The sequence below is a fragment of the Ambystoma mexicanum genome, chromosome 2p (assembly GCF_040938575.1).
Source record: "Ambystoma mexicanum isolate Mex_15411 chromosome 2p, UKY_AmexF1_1, whole genome shotgun sequence".
Lineage (NCBI taxonomy): Eukaryota > Metazoa > Chordata > Amphibia > Caudata > Ambystomatidae > Ambystoma > Ambystoma mexicanum.
This window is the reverse complement of record NC_090923.1, coordinates 1,293,078,152-1,293,098,327: the sequence shown is the minus strand read 5'-3', so window position 1 is coordinate 1,293,098,327 and position 20,176 is coordinate 1,293,078,152. Positions and strand designations below refer to the sequence as shown.

General features: G+C 44.6%; 1 protein-coding gene across 1 annotated transcript in view; it reads right to left on the bottom strand.

Moving 5' to 3' along the window:
- Window positions 1–17,845, bottom strand: part of LOC138567884 (otoancorin-like) — a 701,441-nt gene extending 683,596 nt beyond the window's left edge. The window contains exons 1-2 of the mRNA XM_069646381.1: window positions 17,726–17,845; window positions 9,699–9,934 (exon numbers count right to left, since the gene is read on the bottom strand). Of these exons, the coding sequence (XP_069502482.1) occupies window positions 9,699–9,934; window positions 17,726–17,845 (356 nt within the window). The remainder of the gene's footprint in view (window positions 1–9,698; window positions 9,935–17,725) is intronic.
- Between the last annotated feature and the right edge of the window lie 2,331 nt (window positions 17,846–20,176).

Below are 20,176 nucleotides of genomic sequence, written 5' to 3'. Positions count from 1 at the left end.
TAGCCTTTCTGGGTCCCAGATTCATCAACAGGATTCGTGGGCTAGCTGACATTCAAGAGGTGTATCTCGTCCTCGTGAGTACAGTTCCTAAATTCCCTTATGTAATACCATCAAGAGTGTTAGTACACAGATCCTGTCATTGCTGGCCCTCCACGTGGGTTTAGCGCTGTCAGTACCTGTAACAGCAATTGGGGGTAAGGCGCTTGCCGACTTTCCTCGCGGTCAGGTGCTTACCCCACATCCCTTTTCATCTATTGGTTTTGATGTCACACTCTATTTTGCACTCCTGGGTTCTAGCATACCTGAGTCGTTGTTCCTGGGTGCACATTTCCCTTGCCATATTCGCTGCCTTAGTACTCGCCTGACTAATCCTGACAGAGAGTCTCATAGCCATTCACTCAGGGCCGGAGTGTCCTTGGAGGGGAATCCGTTTGAAGTAGAATTTAGTTTAAAAGACCCGACCCCCCCCACGCACATATTCTGTTGGTATTTGGGGACTGTTACTCCATTCATGGTGCCTTAGGATTGTGTACCTTTGAACTGTATGTTATCTGTGGAGACACCTTATTTAGAAGTAGGACTAAATAGACTCTTACTGCCTCAAAGGCAGTTATGATTGGCTGTGTTCTTGCACTCTACATCCCTAGCCTGGAGCATTGTTTACTCATCACCCCAAAATACCAATTTTACCGGTTGTTGACTCATTCAGGTCAGTACTGTAGGCCCTCAACTCCTTAACTGGAACACCAGGGGTTGTTGAGTGTATAGTTCAGATGTCTCCCTCTACTCCCCCTTGCGGTAACTGTCTCCCTTTCTCGGGAGACTCCGGGTGCTGCAGGACTGCTTTGTCAGCTGCACCATCTGCTGGGAAACTGCACGGTTCTCACCCTCATCGCCTTGGCTCTACACGAGAACGAAGGCCCTGTTTCTTGACCATTCACTTCATTTTAATTCACATCTGCGCAGCGGGCCTTGAATTTGAGTCTGGGAAAGAACTCTTGGGGGACTGCAGGAACTGCAACAAGGAGAGGCCCTCCTTCACATACACCTTTCACTTTGCACAGAATGGTGGTGTAGATAGTTTATGCATAACCCATTTTTGTGCAGGTGCAGAAAATATAACGCTTGAAGTCGTGTGATCTTAAGTTACAGGGTATGTCTATGCATAGAAATCACTTAGATTTCCCTCTTTCAGGTGTGGATAAACATAATACCTTAAAGCCTACAAGGGGCTGCATTTGACACGGAATTCCGTTTCAATTGTAGGACCAAGCCTAGCCCCATACCATGGTCTGGTCCTGAAAAATGTTCGGGAGCCATTTGCAGTAGAAACTGTTCAACTATCATTTCTTCAGAGTTTTGAATATTGTGAGACACCTTTTGAAATACATTTTTTATTTTATCTTTTCAACGCCTTTTTTGACATGAGGACTTGTCGCAACACCAGAATAAATTGCAAATGAGGAGACAGAAGACGCTTTTTTTAAACGATATATCTTTTGGGTTTTCGAGTTCACTCCTCTTTTTAAATGTACACTCCTTTATACACTAGAGTACCGAATTACTTTAGGGTACCACACTGGGATGAACACCTGTACATTAAATTCAAGAAAATTGAAAGGGCCCTTGGACAGCAGGGTATAAAACAACTAAAACATACTCAGGACAACCTCTTTAAGGGTTCTTGGATGCTCCATGATTTCCTACCAATTCCAAACGTGAATCAGCTCCAGTCTCTACAATAAGTCTCTCAATGGGGGCTCCCCAAAGGGGGAACCCGAATCCCAATCTTCCTTGGCTTCAATACACAATTCAACAAATGAAAGGGGCTGGAAACTACCAGGCTCCAGGGTAGGGCCCTGCAGCAAGAATAGGTGGTCTCATGGACCCCTTCTGGTTGACTCTCCCTCTCGGCCTGTCAGCAGTCTCTGGTGCCCAAGGGAAAGGGAAGGATGTGAGGTACCTGGTCCAGCAGAGTATTGGGCTGGCACTTACTTTCCAGCCTAGGGTTCCTTATTACCCTCCTTGTCTCTCAGCTGGTCCTGTCCTCCTTGCTGCCATACTTTGTTGTCATATCTCCTCCCACCTGGGCTCCTTCCCTTCAAAACAGGGAAAATGTCCCTAAACTAGAGCCTGGCCTTTGGCCACCTCTCTTGATGTTTGGGATTCCTTAGCTTTTACTGTTGTAACCACTCTCCAACCTCCTTCTTCTGATATCCCTCCAACCTCCTCCAATAATTCTCCTGCATCCTTGCTCTGATGTTTCTCCAGTCTCCTACAAAGGTTCTCCCACCTCTTCCTTCTAAAGTTTCTTCAATGTCCTCTGGTAACTTCCCCACCTCCTCTTTCTTATGTTTCACCACCTTGAAAGAATCTTCCATTTCATCCTTCCTATGCTTATTCAACCTCCTCCAGTAATTCTCCTACATCTTTCCTCTGATGTTTCTCTTACCTTATCCAATAGTTCTCCCACCTCCTTCCTCTAATGTTTCTCTGACTGTTCTTTCTAAAGCCATGTTCTTTTCTAGCACCAACCCTCCTGCCTCCACCACACTCGGCTCCTGCAGTCCCTGTATCTCATCCTCCATTTGCTCCCCAACTCTCTTCAAATGCTGTCCTATTTCTACTTCAATAACCCACACCCTGGTTTGTGAGGTCTGGTTTTTTAAATGGTCTGTACCCTTCCCCTGGGTTTGCTTTCTGACCATTGGCCAACACCTGGAGCTTAGGGGAGGGAACTTGTTGTGACTGGCTAGTTCCTTGCACTTCTCTCCGGGGCATGTCAGAAAGATAGATGCTACAAGTGAGAGGACATCCATTTTGATTTCCAGTAGGCCCTTCAGATCTATCTTTTATGCCTGAACACTGCAGTCTCTGGCATCAAAGAGGCAAGTGTGTCCATGTCAAAGTCACCCAGTGCATCTGGGAGTCCTCTCCTCGGCATTGTGAGGCCAGGGCTGACCATGTTTGGTCATTGGGATATCCTTTGGGCTTTCTCTGGTCCTAGTACCTGACCTCGGGTTCACTGATCTTACAAGGCCAGAACCTCCTTGTTGCTTTGGACTGTGAATTTGTGGATGCATAAGCAGGCCTGGGGAGCCTGCATGGTGTATGCAAGCCCGCAGGAGAGACCAGGGCTGCTCTAACAGAGTGTTGGTGTCCATGTGCAGGCTCTTCCCATTTAAAGGGACCCGGCAAAGTCTCAGAGGTAGAGGGATGTATGTTTCCAGTCTAATCCAAAGGCTAAGGGGTCAAGTTTCAAGGAGTCTCAATCTGTAATTTAGTGGTCTTTTCCTGAAAGCAGGGAATTGAGGGATTAGTACTTTTCATGTAACAGTCCCCTGCTGAGCAGAGGGGCTGCACTTCTGGGTCACAGGGTTACCCACCCAGTGTCAGTTACCCTGGAGCATACAGGGTGTCCCCAGCCCCTAAGATTCATGCGCTGACAGCACTCGATGCCAAGCTGGGGACCTTGTCCAGTTTCTATTACTTTCCACCTCACAACTTCTTTCCCGGATCTCAGGGACAGACTCAGATATTGAAAACAAGACTTTTAGTTTTTACGATCCAGTAGTAATTGATCAAATTAACAAGATTGTGATGTTTCATCCTTATGCTGTTACTAGAGAAGGACTAAGGTGTTGAAAAATTAAAGCTGGCTAGCACTTAAAGTGTTGAGGTTGCACCAGGAGGCGCCAATCACTTCCTACACAGTAACTAGTCGATTGACCATTGTGAGGATTTTTGTCATCACACTATCTAAATGTATTTCAACAACTTTTTCATGTTTTTGTGTGGGTTTTGTGTGGCTGTGAAAAATGATGTGTGCAAAGTGGCCTAATGGTGAAAGTCCACTGTGTCTTCATGAGTGAATAAGTGCCGAAGTTCTGCATGATTGCGAGGAGGTGGGTTGTGAGACTCCTGGGCAAACTCCACTCATACGTAACTTTTCTCTATAGGAAGAACACAGCCAAAGTGCTCCAAATGGGTGCAGCCTTAGAGTACATTTGAGAACCATGCCTTATACACAAGAGCTTGAGTTTACAAAAACCTCTAGCAAATTTTCTTTAAGAGCACCCCAAACCAGGTAAACCACTTCATCGGTCTTTCATCAGTGTAAAGTGTGTTGGGAAATACTGATCAATCTATAATTACAGCCCTGCTAAGGAACATATATTGTCTTTTAGATCCCAGGTATATCCAACATTTCATCCAGCGACTATTGTAGCCCCTCTCCTGAGGTTCTCAAATTAACCTCAGATGCCAACTAACTTGAGTTTGCTTTCCTGCAAAGTAGCTGTAATTACTAACATACTCGCTGGATAAGTTATTTAGAATTTCATGTGTTAATTAAGTATAATTTCACTATAGGAAACTTGGTTACTATTCCCACCTGTCTTAATGATTATGTGACTGTGCCCACAGCTGCTGTTAAAAAAACATCTGGTCATGTAACGCGATCTCAGGAGGGCTTTGTACTTAGATGGCTTTAGATGTCAGTTTTACCGTAAAGCTTTTCTCTGTGAATTCTTAGTTATCAAATATTTATGCTAGCCTAGTCTGTGAAAAACAATTTTATTCAAATTAACTTTTATCAATCAATCAATTATCCCTTTATTTCAGCGCAGCCATAAAAGTGTACATACAAATATACAACAACAGCAAATGTCGCCTGGCCAATCGGTTAATGTAAACAATGCAGTTATAACAAGGATTAGCATATAAAACATAATTAAAACACAGACTTTAAAAAATAGGCAAGCTTCCATCTCTAAAAGAAATTAAGTGTATCACTACGTTAAAACGCCATAAAAAAAGCCAAACAAATTAATTGCAGCAAGACAGGGGCACAATTGATACAATTTACAAAATACCCCAAAACAACCTCTGTTATATTGAGCAACAACCGTTACATAGTTACAGCAAAAGATGACAGTACTATGACGTTCACCCAATAGGCGACTTCAACAATCGACATGCTGCAAAACTAGTTGCCACAGAATAGCATAGCACTAGCCAGTAGGACTACAGTTCACAGGCTAAGTAATTGGTAGAATCTGTCACTATATCATGCCCTAGGCATCGCAGGGCCTTTGTGTTCTCACTGCCCATACCCTATATATATATATATATATATATATATATATATATATATACGGACACCGCGAAGACCGTAGACCTGCTGGCAGATGATTTATACAAAGTTAGGGCCTCTCTAAGGTTATGCGTTGTAGCTGATCACAACAAAGGTTTAAGGAAATGAGTCCTAAAATTGCTATAAAATGGACGTAAAAAAAGAAAATGTGCTGGATTTTCTCTGTTCAGATCACACAAAAGGCACACATCAGAGGAGCTGCTATGCCACACCACCATCCGCCATGCAATGGCAGAGTTCTCAAACAAAATGTTACATGGCGGGTACGCACATTTCTTGGCATTAAAAAATCCAGATACTCCTCAAACTGAAAGTCCAATTTTGAGGACAGATAGTCAGATGCCAGAGTGGACATAGAACATACCGACAAAGCCTTAACCCTCAGTGCCTGTTGGAACCTGCGGTCCAGTAGGTGCTTAGAACTTGCTACTGTTAGCTGCAGATTCTGCCACAATGCCAAGCTCTTGCAATGTAGAGTAAACATGGGACTACCGTTTAAAATTCTGAGCACCACTCTGGGGCAAAACATCAACCACTGACTCTCTGTATTTATCGAGATGAGGCAAAGACCATAAACAAAGCCAATGCCGTACAGGGGCGACAGCAATTATGTCCGATACAGAGCGCTGGTTAAGTTACAGTCAGAAGGTCACATTTAGAGTTGGGGACGGGAGGCATAGCCCTTTTTTTTACAATCGATTTTTAATCGAGGCCAGTTTAATTGCAGACGAGCGGCCCCACAAAAGAGCTTTCAACCCGGAGACTCCTAAAAGTAGTTCGAAGTTGTGAATGAAGGTGAAAATGCTGGGGCCTTATAAAGAATAACTACGGTCATCTTCATTGAGTTCAGGGTACAGACCTAAAACTCTTTTCCATTTTTCCTACCTTATTAGGTCTAGGATATCTGATAATTTTTTATGAATATTTTTCTTTTGAAAAAGGATTGCAAAAATGATCATAAAACATATATTTAATGTGTAAACATAAAATATATACTAGTTATTTATGCAACATTCAGTATAAAAATATTGAAAAGCTAGTTTAAGTTTTTAGACAAAAACCAACATAAAACAAGGATAAATATTTCATTTAATTTCATCCTTTGTATAATGCCTTTTACCATGGGTATGGTAAGCGCTGTAGGTTCAATGCCCTCGGAGGGACCAAAGTATGGGAAAGTTAGGAGGTGCTAGTATTTGTGTGTGCATAATGGTGATTAAATGTTACGAGGGCTTGGATGAGTCCCTGGTGGTGGTGTAACATATACCACAAATAATACAAAGTCCTTGGTGTCAGAGAAATAACAAAACTGCCTCTAAAAGATTAGTTAAGCGAAGCCAATTATCCTAAGGTCCATGTTCATTATAGTGCTTGAAGTAGATAGTAGTTCAATTATACTGTTTTTTCAAACCCGTGGTTGCTTGTTTCTAGATTCCTCATTGTGAGAGGTCTGCATCAGCAATTGTAACATAACGCCTACATGTTTCATTCATCTGTGGCACCAACAGAACTTCTTCAAAGGGCAGGTGGATAAGTGATCGCCTAGGAACTGAAAAAATAAAACAGGGGACTAATTTATGTCACTATTGTGTGTAGAGGAATGTACCAAGAACATTATCCATTATTGTGGGCAGAACTGGAGGAAAGCATTTTCCTACCTGAGAAGAATGATTCTTGTATCCACTATAACCAGTGTAAAAGACCTCTGAGAGTGTCTTTCTTTGACAAAATGTTATTAAATCGCAGTTAAGGCAAATTGCGTCATTCAATACAAGAGCAGTTCAATGGGTTAGAAAGTGTTTTTTCTGTAATGGCTACATTATGCAATGTTTTATGTCAATAACTAATTTTCTTCATGTCAATTTTTCCTCAAAGGGTCATTACTGTCACAAAGACGAGTGGGATCAATGACACACAGACACTAATTCGAATTATTATAAAAGTATATATTCTGGATGACCATCAGATTGTATTATAATAGTGTACAGAAACTACCCGCAGCCACTCTGGCAGACACTATGGCTTCCCTTCTGCCATTACATGGAATTCTTAGGGGTTGTGGTTTTTGGGTCTTGGCCAGTTGTTAGGTCCTCCTGCTTAGAGAAACTGTCCTTGCTAGAGCCCCTTTTTCCCAGTTTCAAGGGTCAAATCTTAAAAAAAAAAAAACACTTAATATCTCTATGTTCCTTAGCCCTCTGGAACCACACAGAGTATTTAGGCTTGCTACTTATGTATTTTGACATCTCTGGGGTAATGCAAAACCTATACCAACAAGGAGTCTCTTGGCTCCATGAAAGAAACAAGTTCCAGTTTCAACTAAAAGTCTCCCAGTCTGGGGTCTGGGCCTGGAGGTATTTATCAATTGTCAGTCACTCACATTCTGGGGGTTTAGGTAACTCTGCCCTTCTTTACTTGTTTTCAGGTTTCTTTGAGTTGGTGTCTTCTACTTCTCATCATGTGTCCTCATTTCTCTTTGCTCCTGACTCTCAGGGCTTAGGTGCACATGCATGTTAGGCCTAGGCAACAGGGAGGCCTGGGGGCCATCAGGCCAAGCCCCAGAGTTTCCACCAGGGCCTGGGCCTCAGAATGCTGTGGTCACTAGTGCACCTCTTCCCCTTGTTTGGGAGACTGTGCTCTGTTCCCCACCACTCCACCTTCCACTGCCTCCTTGTTGATCTGGGATGATCTTGTATCTAAAGGTGTCTTCTCATCCTCTCCTCTCCTCTTATCACCCCTATACTTATCTCTCATTTGATTTTAAAACACCTTGATGATCTGCCACGTGCTTGTTTCCCTTCTCCTCCTCACTTCCTTTATCTCAAGTTTGAACCATTCATGTTCCTCGTCCCTATCGGTTTTAGACCCACATGGGTTGTGGCCCTCCACCTCTCCTCCTCTACCAACACCCTTCACTCCATGCTGTCTCCTTCCCACCATTTGGTTCTTCTTTATCACCTGGTCTTTCTCCTCCACTTCCTCATTATCATCCTTCTTGTTGTTCACCCCCTCTTTGTTGTCCCCCTCCTCCTTCTCACTCTCTTCTTTTGCCTGGATGTTTCTTAATTTCTTCCTCACAACCTTCAGTTTAGTTCTCTCTCCTCCTCTTCTTGTTCCCTCCTCTTCTTTGACTTCCTCCTTCCAGCTTCCTTCTCTCCACTTTAGCATCTCATACACACCTCCACTGTCTCGAAATTCCTACCCTCTTCTGGCAACACTAGGGCCTTATGTAGGGGTCTGCACCTCCCCTGTGGACCTCCCTTGCTTAATTCATTTTAGGTGTGTGGGTTTTTATTTTTGGGAAAGTGATTGATTACGGTGTGCTGGATTGCTGGATCATTGGCCCTGCCTCCTCATTACACAATCCACGGTCAGCGCTTTTATATCCTCTCACCGCCATCTTGGATTTCTAGTTTGCACATGAACGAGATGGCGGTGCAGTGGAGCTACATGATCTTGCCTCACCTTACCGGCTCACTAACTGGAACCAGAAAATAGAACACAGTGACTCACACACTTAGGCTTGGCTCTTCACTCGCTGCTTTTGGCAGTTTCTGGCCCCTATGCTCCTAGATCTTCCATACTAGGCATTCTCGCCAGTCGGCCATGGTCTTGTGGTGGGATTACAACTTTGAGTCAATGCATGACTTGGGGAGAGAGGAAAGGACCATGATTTTGTTTATTATGACAAGCCTCTGCCACATGACAAATGTGCATTGGTGAAAGCCGGTGGAATTGCCCCCTCCCCACGCTGGGCCCAGCATCGGTTAGCGGGTGGTGGCACCAGGCCACCATGACCACTACTCCACCCTTCACCCCCCAAAGTCAAGAAGGGGACCTCATCAAATAATTTAAGGGAACAGAAGTAAACATTCAGTTTGATGCATCTTTCCTTTTAGCTGTCCCAAAGCCATTTTAGATTATTATGATCTTAATGCTGACTTTAATATTTGTTCTAAAGTCTCTTTAATTGGAACCAAAGCTATGTGTTTTTGTATTGTTATCTTTTTATTTTTCTGCTTTCTGTGTGTTTTTCCTCTCGTGTGTATACATAGTGAGACATTTAAAATCATCTTTAAAATTGTCACCACTATCATTTTCACAAAGCGTGTCATTTCCTTTAACCTTCACTTAGCGTTGATGTTGTTTAGTCATATTATTCACAGTCGCTAATTCAAAAATCTTATCTGGTTATAGTCATGACTCTGGCTAACTCTTAGTGGATGCTGATCAGAGAACTTTACTAATTGGTGAAGCTGGCAATTAGAGGATCTTTTCCACACAAAAAAGGAAAACAACCACGCACCTTTTCAAACATCTGCTACTATATAGCACAGGCTTGTCCAACTCCAGGCCTGGAGGGCCAGAATCCTGATGGGTTTTCAGGATAGCCTTCATCAATACTCATGAGATGTTTTGCATACATTTAGAATCATTGTATGCAAATTTATCTCATGAATATTAACGAGGCTTGTCCTGAAAAGCCAACATGTTTCCGCCCCTTGAGGCCTGAGGACATTAGTATATTTGGGTCTTAGTGCCTTACAGGTTTCTGAAGGGCTCTTCTTGCAGATCTCGTGGCAATCCTTTGATCACATCTGGTTGGAGATATCGCCCCGAAGACATCCTAAGCACCTGGCTGAACAGTTCCACGCATTCCACTTGGTTTAGTGCTGGCAGGCACTTTTCCACAGTCACCCGAAACAGGGTCCGGCTTCCTCCGGGGCTCTGCAAAATTCTTTGTCGGAGCGCTTCAAAATCCAGGGCGATATCTGGGAGACCCTAAACAAGCGAAAAGACTGGGGTCAGCAAAGCCCACGCACTGTAATATTTAGAATCTGATTTACTTATGGGTATTGTTAGAGAACACAATAATCGGTATCAGAATATAAAACTGGAAATAATCCTGGTAACCCTAACAACACAGCACCTGATATATTTAATAACAAATAAAACAGTGATGGCTAAAAAGGCAATGAGCACACCATAAAGTATTGCTCGAAAACAGTCTCGGTGAGTAGAAAAGAGATTCAGTTCATCTTTCATGTCAAGAAGTTCCTAAAAAAAGTTCATACAACCGCAAATATGTATAATTCAAAGGTGGCGCTGGGAAACGGGGGTCGCCTACACATTGAGGTCTTACAGGTGGGTGCCTCAGTATCATCTTCTCGCCGCAAAGTGACATTTTTCCAATGTATAGTTTCTAATCCTGCATGGTCTAATCTAAATGGGCATTATGCTGAGAACCTTCAACAGATGTGCATTGCAAGGCCTTCTAGGGCCTCATTACAGAAACTTTGCACTGGTGCAAATGCAGTTCGATATTAGCACAAGGGCAACAATTGTCCAAGGCGCAAATACACATTCTTTTAGTACATTTTTAGCCCCATGGCATTGCTTTCTCTTGTGCTATCGTGGAAGCCTGATAGAACTAGGGCAAAAATTGCACTAGTGAAAAAATGCATTGAAAGAATGGTTTATTTGCACCAGAATGCTAGTGTTTATCAATGGATTTGCTATGAGTTGGTGACTTAAATTGTCAGCTGCTCCCTGACAGTCCAGTTCAATATTTTATTTCATGCACTTATTTCAGCACCTTTGTCTCAGACAGATAAAACGTAATAAATAATAGATTTTCTCAGAAAAATTAAGGTAGTAATGTGACCAATTGGATCCTGCTCGATGAGTAGGAATTAATATGGCCCACTCAGCCCTCACACAGCTAAAAACCAAAACATGACACAATCATAAAGGTAAAGCAGGGACAGTTAAGCGATATACCGCCTTTGCCTTTTGGTGTAACGTAAGCCAAGGGAAGGCTATACTCTCAAGAGGGGTGGGAAGGTGAACCAGTAGTGACCCAAACAACACAGTATCATGCCCCAAAATAAAGGGAATGTCCAATCAAGGTTCTATAGAACAATATATATACTTTAATCAAACACACCATCTGAAATAGAACAAACACAAATTACTATACAACCAGCCCTGACCCCCAAAGGAAGAACAGATAAGATGCGACAGACTGGAGAAAGTACGACTCTGAGCATAGTTCATGGGCTAGTATAAAAAGTATATCTTGATGAGAATAAGAGCGATCGTGACCTTTAGTTTATCTGGTCCAAGTGGACTGCGGGGTCAGTTCAGAGTCAACGGTAACTGGATTGATTTCTTGGCGGGATGACGCAGTTAGAGCAGGAGTTGAGCAAGCGGGTGTTGAGTAGGCACAAATGTGGGTGGTCTGTTCAGTAGAGGGGCAGCTGTTGAATCATGCAGGTCAGGGCGGTCTCAGGAACGCTTCACATTTGGCCAGTCCGAGTTGGGCTTTAGTGGTAAATGAGTGACGCTCCAGCGGTTTGAGTCGGAGGGCGACGGTCATTGAAGTGGTGATCTAGGCTGCGTCGATGTGCCATCAAAGAGACGGCAGTTCAATGGCTAGCTGGTCCGAGCCTTGGTTGTAACCCCCAGTTAGAGTTGGCATGTGACTCTCCAGTATTTCGGTTCGGATCCAGGTGTTGAGCATTCACATCAGGCTTAACAGGTGATGAGCTTATTCTGGGGCACAATGCAGTGTTGAGCTGGTCGAAGGTGCAAGCAATGTTCGATGTCGTGGAGGAGCACGGCATGCAGCACCAGTGACTTCCCTCTTGTTCCAGGTTCAGTGAACATGGAGTGACCGGTTCGGTGAAGAACTGGGGGCTTCGGCTGGTCTGGTCCTCTGGTTGCTGTGAAACCCACTCATGGGGAACTTGAGGAATGAAGGTTTCCGTTCAGGGTCTCCTCTCCTAAATCAGGAGATTTTGGTGCAGAGTGGTCAATCCTGATCCACAGCAGAGGTCAGTGCCATTTTCCTTCTGTCTTGGAGGACTCTTTCTTCACCTTATGCTGAGGACTTTGGAGAGTACAACTCTCCCAAAGGAAGTTCAGTGAAATCTTCAGAACAAATCTACGGCCTTAAAGTATCCAAAAGGAACTGAGCGAATCAGCTGAAGGCGTGGGAGACGCCTTCCTTTAAATGCAAGAATCCTCAGGTGATTAGACTAAAGCTAGCCTTCCTTAGTGGTCGAATCCCTGCTCTGGAACGCAGTGGACTTTGCCCTGTTGATGTCACACCCAAAGTGCTCTTCTCCAGAGGGAGTGGAGGGGACAGAAAAGAGAGAGAGAGACAGTGAAAATCAAGATGGTGGAAACCTTCTCCCATTGACTAGAGCGCTCCTGCCTATCATAATAACCCCCCTTCCCGTTTTACTGAGAACAAAGGCTTTCAGAGATGCAGCACCCTGGTGTGAAGCTACTTCCTTTGAATGGGTGTGCTCTCTTGATGCCCAGGTACAGGACAGCTGCCTGGTGTACTGCTGTTTCGGGTAGAGGGTGTTGCCTGCCCATACAAAGAGATCAAAGAGGAGGCCCGGCCCCCGGGTTCTTGTCCTGCCATTTGCCGGGCTACATTCGGGTGGCCAGAATACACATCATCTTCCATAGTGGAGCTGACGGAAACACACAAAAAGACAGAAGGAAAAAAAGCATATGGCATATTTGACCGAATTTAGGTTGTACGAAAATCTTGTATTGCCTACAAATTCGTACAAATATGCCATACAAACCATTACAGTGTAGAAGGGTTGCAGGGGTGTCCCCCGCACCCTTATTCATAGTAATGTGAGCAGGGGTTGCAGGGTTGTTCCCTGCTCCTGTCTCAATAAAGTTGAACCAAAAAAAAAGGAATCGTGGTTCCTGCGGTGCCGGTTCCCATACATGCAAGTGAAGGGAACCAGCGTCGCAGGGGGATACTGGAGACGGCGGCACACAAGGAGGTGTGCCGCCCACAGGTAGGTAAGGGTGTGGGAAGCAAGGGGATAGTCTGAAATGTTATTTTTGGTAAAATAGCTGTTGTTCTTTCCTCCCTGGAACATTTCAGCTTCGTGAAAATCCCAGTAAATCGAGCTAACTCAAGTGAGCTGACACATGTGCAATATCATTTGGAATGTGTGGGGTGTGATCATAAGTTCAGTGCCTAAACCTAGGCATGGCTTTTTATTAGAGTTTACCTTGCCACCAGCATGATCAACCTATGATTTTCATAGTTTTGGGTACAGGGGGTCATAGTTGACATGCTGCCTCTGCGCCGCAGGCACTTGGCTGTCTTTTGAGGCTGTCAAGTGGGCATTTCATGACCTTTGAACCTGCTTCGTGCCAAAAGTAGAGCTGGTGCGGCGGATCAGGCTACTGATGCGACAGGGCATGAGTGCACTATGCTTTTGGCATGGAGTCAATGGGACCAGGGGGAATCTGGTTGGCAGATTACTCCTTTTTGAGATGGAATTATCCTCATCATTCTATTTGTTAATACAAAATGGCAATTCATCACATTAGAAAAAAATGATTACGAGATATTAAAAAATTGATATGATTACCCAAAGAAAGTAAGTTAGAAGAACGTTTCTTTTTCTCACAAATCATTTCTTGTCTGAGTTGGGAACCTCCCATGCTAGGGTTTAACCCTAAATCACCCAGGGTAAATCCAAACGTGGACCCCTTGTTCACTGTGCTTAGAGAGGCACAGCTTCAATTCACTGAGGAGGCCCAACAAGGCTGAAACATGTGTCTGGGTTTGCTGTTAGTTCTCTTGTTCAGAGGAGAATTGGCTAGCCCTGGTGGGTGGGACTAGGGCTGGGCAAAATTGTGAAATTCCATTCCGCCAGCACAATCCTAACACGGATCGAGCAGAGCAGCACAAAGTTTCTCGTGCCACTGCAAGATTTAACAAATATCAAAAAGAGCAGCATGAAGTGTCGCTTGCCGCTGCGTGAACCTAACACGAATCAAAATGAGTGGCACAAGGTTGCTCGTGCCACTGCGTGAACCTAACACAAATCAAAAAGAGAGACACAATCTTTTTCGTGTCACTCTGCAAACCTAGTAGAAATCGAACAAAAAGATGCAAACTTTCTCATGCTACTGCGCATCCTAGCACGAAGAGAAAAGAACGCCACAAAGTTTTGTTTGCCACTGCATGAACCTACCACAAATTGAACGTAAAGATGTGCAAGGATTCTCATGCCGCTGTGCAAACCTAGCACAGTTTGAAAAAAGTTTCATGTGCCACAATGTGTAACTACTACGAATCTAAAATAAGCCTGCTCAAAGTTTCTTGTGTCGCTGTGTGAAACTACCACCATTGAAAAAGACCCTCACAAGGTTTCTTGTGCCTCTGCATGAAATTAGTACAGATCTAAAAAGACCTGCACAATGTTTTGCGTGTCACAAGCATAGCACGGGTCAAAAAAAAAAACAGTGAAAAGTTTTGTGTCGCGCTAAACGAAACTAACATGGGAACGTAACACTAGGCACTGTGCAAAACCGCACAAAACCAGGTGAAATTGTAGTGGTGGTGGACCCGTAATGCTAAATTCACAGAACGTGCAGAAGCAGATTCCAGTGCGAATTCGGCACTTTTCACTTTGCAAGTCAAAATTACGCTCACCCCTACGTGGGACCAGACTGATGTGCAAATAGAATGCTCTCCTCTGTGAAAGGTACAGTGAGCAAAAACGTGGTGGTAGACCTTCCTGAGGGGGAAATCTTCCATAGAACAGGTTGTTTGAACTGTGTTCCTTCTCAGCAGGGGGGCAACCACAATTTTGGATAACATCCCAGAATTTGAACCAGTTACTGAAGGTTTCATCAAGACCACTAAACGGTCAACACAATGACCTCTCTTTCGAGAAAGACTTTCCTCCAATTTAAAATTGTGTTATTCCTCTCTTGTCTTCCATCCTGGAAACTCTGGGGGGCCGGTGGACAGTCTCCAAGCTTTCTTCAAAAGAGTGCAGGTGACATCCTTTACGTTTTTATATATTTATTAAGTGTAGTTTATTTTGGTTTCATTAGAACCATATAAGCATACCGAATTAACAAAATAAGAATTGGACAAATCATAATAAACAAACATCAACATATTTAAAATACATGTTTTGAATTTGTACAAGTTAAAAACACTTCTAAATAAACTTAGTAATAAAACCTGCCCTATTATCAAAGTTCTCCATACGTTTCACAATAAAAATATGATCCAATACCATTACCAAAATTACAATTACTTAATTGCGAACCATTTCTGTATTTTTAACGCTTGTCTATTTCTCAATTACCTCTTTCCAAAATCTGTACGAGCTTTTTGCCATACCGTTAGATGGAGCCTTCACTAAATGACACATTGCTGTATCGCTGGTTACTGTTGCGGACTGGTAAGCTATCTTATATAGAGCTTTTATAAAGCTAGGAAGCAATGGAGTGCAGAGAAGTAGAGAAGCTAATGTTTACATTAGTTAACAATTTTACTTTTATTTGGTTGTAGGTATTTAGTGAGGACGGACCTAAATATAAGAAGCAGTAGAGTTCTCTACAAAAATCGGTTAATAAGAATTGAGGTCACGCGCTGGGTGAAATGCTTACAGCAGGGTTGCGTTACATGAAATTAAGCAAGAGGAGTAGTAATTAGGGATGAGGTGGGGTCAGCTGGCAGATGGGATCAGGGGTGTCTATGGTGCATGAAGAGGGTCCTCCTTGAAGAAGAGTCTCCTGAGCTCCTTTTTGAATTGCATGATGGTAGGTGTGAGTCTAATATCGACAGGTATCAGGTCAATCAGCCTGTGGGTGTAGATGGACGACACCACTCTACGTTGGAGAGGTCCTGGCTCCTTGTGGAGCATAGGCCACCAGAGATGGCACCTTTTCAGCAAGGTAGGAGGGGTCATGTCAACTAATGGCTTTCTAAACGATGCAAGAGGTCTTAAAGGTGATGCATGCTTGAAAGAGCAACCAATGTAGTTCAATGAGCGAGGACGTAATGCAGGCAAGGTTGGCGTAGTGGGGTCCTGAGTGACAAAAGGAGCTATGCGTAGATGGGAGCTGCGTGGTTTATTGCGCTAGCTGAGGAACTGCGTGAACAATAAGGTGTTCAGGTCTTTCCTGGACTGTAAAACCGGGGGAGCTCATTGGTCAAAGCATTTAGATAATATTAACAATCTTTCAGCACCCAGCGACAGATACTGAATAAATGTAGCCCATTGTCTCCAGATTCTGATTGCATAATAAAGTAGCTTGCACCTGGCTCCCTTGACCATCGCTCCTCTAATTCACTCTCGGTCAGTGGATGGAAATAAGCCAAATATAAAATCTTCTCGACTCACGCCTTGCAAAACATTTACAATAAGTCTCTGTGGTGCTTGTTTTCCATCATGTTACATACGCAGTGACAGTTATACTTGTTTTAAATAAACCAGATCTCGTTCCACCTGATCTTGACAACAGGGTTTCCTGGACCAGTTTCTTTGAGATGAAATACCTCTTTTCACAATAATTTATATATTTGCGCATAAACATTTTCAAATCAGGCATTACTTTATTCTAGCCCTTAAGACTCCAGGAACCAATACTAGTGAGGATCTAGCAGAGCACAAAGGAACACCCTTAGAACACTCCTTATTGTACACAATTCAGCATTCTGGATTAATTTTTAAAAAAGCATACAGATGTAATGCCCAGTCCACTCCAGATCAATGTAGCCAGGGCTCATTTCTTAAACCCCAAGTTGATCTTCTTCAATCGGGTCTTGACCATGTCCAGCATCTTTCGGAAGTCATGCAACCAAATATGAGGTCAGATTTTAGCCGTGCATAGGAGACTCACAATCTATGTCTCCTTTATTTTGACTTCCTTTCTGTGTTTTATGTACCTAACCACTTGGGACATTTCGCTCATGAATAAGTTGTTTGTTTATGTATAAGTGGATGTTTTAACTTTAGGACATCTGTAAATATGTTACATTGGATTTCTAATACAATCTTGTGTATGTTCACTACAATGGTCACCATGTACTGTTGTGTATATGTCAAAACTTAAATACTTTTGCCAAAGAAAAAGCATCAGCCAACTAATAATAAATAGCTGAAATTTTCATATGAGCAAAAGATATGTATTTATCAGCAGCAAACGTGTTGTTTCCAACAATGGTTGCCCCAGTTGTATGGGCACCCATAAGGGACTAAAAACTAGTTTGCACTAAAATCACTGTTTGCATCCTTTTCGATTTATTGAGGGTAGGACACCCCCCCCCTTGTTATAGATGCAACCAAACCTCGGCACCAAATGTTATCAACAGACATGCCTTTCCCTGACACCCATCAATCATAGGTGCTGATGTCAAAACCTTAAGCATCCCCATGTGGTCAATCAAAATTCCTATATAAGTATATTCAGGAACAGAGACCCCAGTAATCAAATTAAAGTATTCATTTTCTCCAACTAATGTCCTTTGATTTTTGCTTTTTTAAGGTATGGACTGATGTCTGGTGCTTTATTGGGCTCCTGCCAAGAATGTCTGGATATGCGCATACCAAAACAACTGCATTCTCACCCCCATGGGTTTTGGCAGAAATGTATATTGCAGTGCAAAAGGTATGGTTGCAAAAAATAGGTTAGATAATAGGGAGGCTCAAATCCAACCCTGCTTTAATTCAGGTGTTGTTGCAGCCTTCCCTAAGTCCCTTTCAAATTCAACTTCACACTCACCCAGGTATCGGTATAAAGGGATTGGAAGAACCTCAGCAAAACAGAAGGAACGCCACTGTCACTAATGTCGGTTATATCTTCTTCTTCGGATGAAATTGCAGATTCTCCCCCTTCTCCCATCTCCTCACCTTCCTCTTTTATGCTTGATCTTTCCGTCCTTACGTTGTGGTGGCTTCTCTTTTTTCTTGTGAAGATAAGGACGCCCTCGATAGGATGCCACCGTGCCACTAAGATAGGGGCAACGGGGGTTATCCTACCGAGAGCGCCTCACAGGGGGAAAAAAGCCGGAAGGCACAAAAAACCCCTAGAAGTAGTATTTCAGGTGGGTGATCGAAGAAGGTAAGTGCGCTGATGGAAGAACAATCCGGTAAGCAGGCACAGGTCGGGCAGGCAGAGGTTCCAAACAGGCACAAGGGATTGAGCACAGGCAGTCCGGTAAGCAGGCACGGGTTAGCTAGACGGAAGTATCAAATAGGTACAAGGGATTGAACACAGGCAGTCCGGTAAGCAGGCACGGGTCCGGTAGACGGAAGTTCCAAATAGGTACAAGGGATTGAACACAGGCAGCCCGGTAAACAGGCACAAGTCTGGCAGGTGGAGGATCCAAAATGGATATAAGGGATAGGAAAGAAAAACAAAACTGGGAAGGAAGGAAAAAAGGGAGTAAAGGAAGAGGTAAGGAGAAGCCAAAAGAAAGGGAAAAGGAAGAAGGAAGGATAAACAAGGAAAAAGCACTGCGCAAGGCAGTGAAACAAAGGGTGGAACACTGCTGTATGGGAACAGCGAAAACGAAAGGCAGAAGGCAGGAAATTCACCAGTAAAGGGAGCGGCAGCAACACAGGAGGGAACCCGGAAACGATGCAACGCGTATGCGACCCGGAAGTGGAGTGCTTTATACTTCCGAGTCACGATCGCGTACAACGACTAGAGCGGTACGCGGAAAAGACGAGGAGTGAAATGCTACGGCGGACAGAACTGCCAGCGATTCCACACACGCCATCCCCGCCGCGGCATGACAGTATGCCCCCTCCCAGGGAGACCTCCCCCAGGTTTACCCGGATGAGAGCGATAAAACCTGCAGACCAAAAGTGGGGCATGTACATGAGAGGCTGGTTCCCAAGAGTTTTCTGACCAGTTGTCAAGCAGAGAAGTGTGTGAGAACTGTGTACCTGTTTTCTTGACAGTGGATCTAGTTGGGACCGCCAGGCTGCATCCAGTGAAATGACGAGCATGTGACTCGGGGAACCTGCCTCTCCACCACCCTAATGACACAGGGTGGTGAATGGACCAACTCCCAGCGTCACGGAAAGCACTCTCCTGATTAACGTGACGAAGGGACTGTGCAAGCACAGGCAGGAGAGGCCACAGTCTGATGGAAAGTTACTGGATACGGGTGAAGTCCAAAAGAGCTTATTCCAAAGGTACGTGATCCGGTGATGCCGCAAGATAGTCCAGGAACCTCTCAGATGAATACAAGGTAAGGCCCCCAGTCCACAGGGAGACAAGTTCAAGCAGCTTCACGTAACTGGTCTGGAATGACTGATCTGCTCGAGGTACAGTAGGTCCAAAGGATGAGGCACCAGGCAGGTCCAGACAGGAAGAGGGAACCAGATTGGGAGGGGAGACCACCACGAGTTGGGATCCCTAAGGTAAATCCAAGGACAGTGAACGAGGGCCCCAGGAAAGGTGGAGGAGAGGCTAAGCCCAGAAAGACCCAGGGAGATCCCAGGACAAGGAGCAGGGGTCCCCAGGGAAAAGAAGGGGACTGGGAACTGGACGCTAGGGAGGCTTGTGGAACAGACAGGAGCCAAGGAGAACCCAAGCAGGTAACAGGAGACTGGGAACCAGGCAGGCTGGGGACCAGCAAGGCAGGGAGACCAAAGAGAAGGCTGGAGCTGAAGCAAGACCAGGCACAGGGAACAGGAACCATAAGAAGCAGGAGCGAGCAACACGACCGTAGCAACCGCGTTGAGATGCGATTTGCTACTGCTCGCAGTTCCTGTTATGGACCGCCGGCACTCACGAGGCCTGGAACGCAAGCCGTTTCGTCTCCGAGCGCCGGCGGACCCAGAACGAGGCTTGGAAGGCAAGCTCTTCCCAGCGCGGAGGCCCAATCTACGGCGCATGCGCGGAACCGAGACAGTGGTTTCCCGCACATGCGCCGCAGCCCTCTAGCACCGGCCCTAGCACCTCTTCCCCCGGTGAAGGCCCAAGCGCGAAAGCGCGGGTAGATCCGCCAGGAGGTGGGAGAGGGAGCGGGTGCAACAGACCCCGGTCTCCCCAAAAGTGGCGTGACACCAGTGATACCCCTTCCACCGTATCAGGAATTCCAGCCGTCCCCGGCGGTATCGGGAGTCACAGATTTGGGCTACTTCAAATTCCTCCTGGGTCGAAGGAGCAGGCAAGGGGGTTTTCTTCTCTTTACGGGACCAGATGTCTGCATGGAATGGT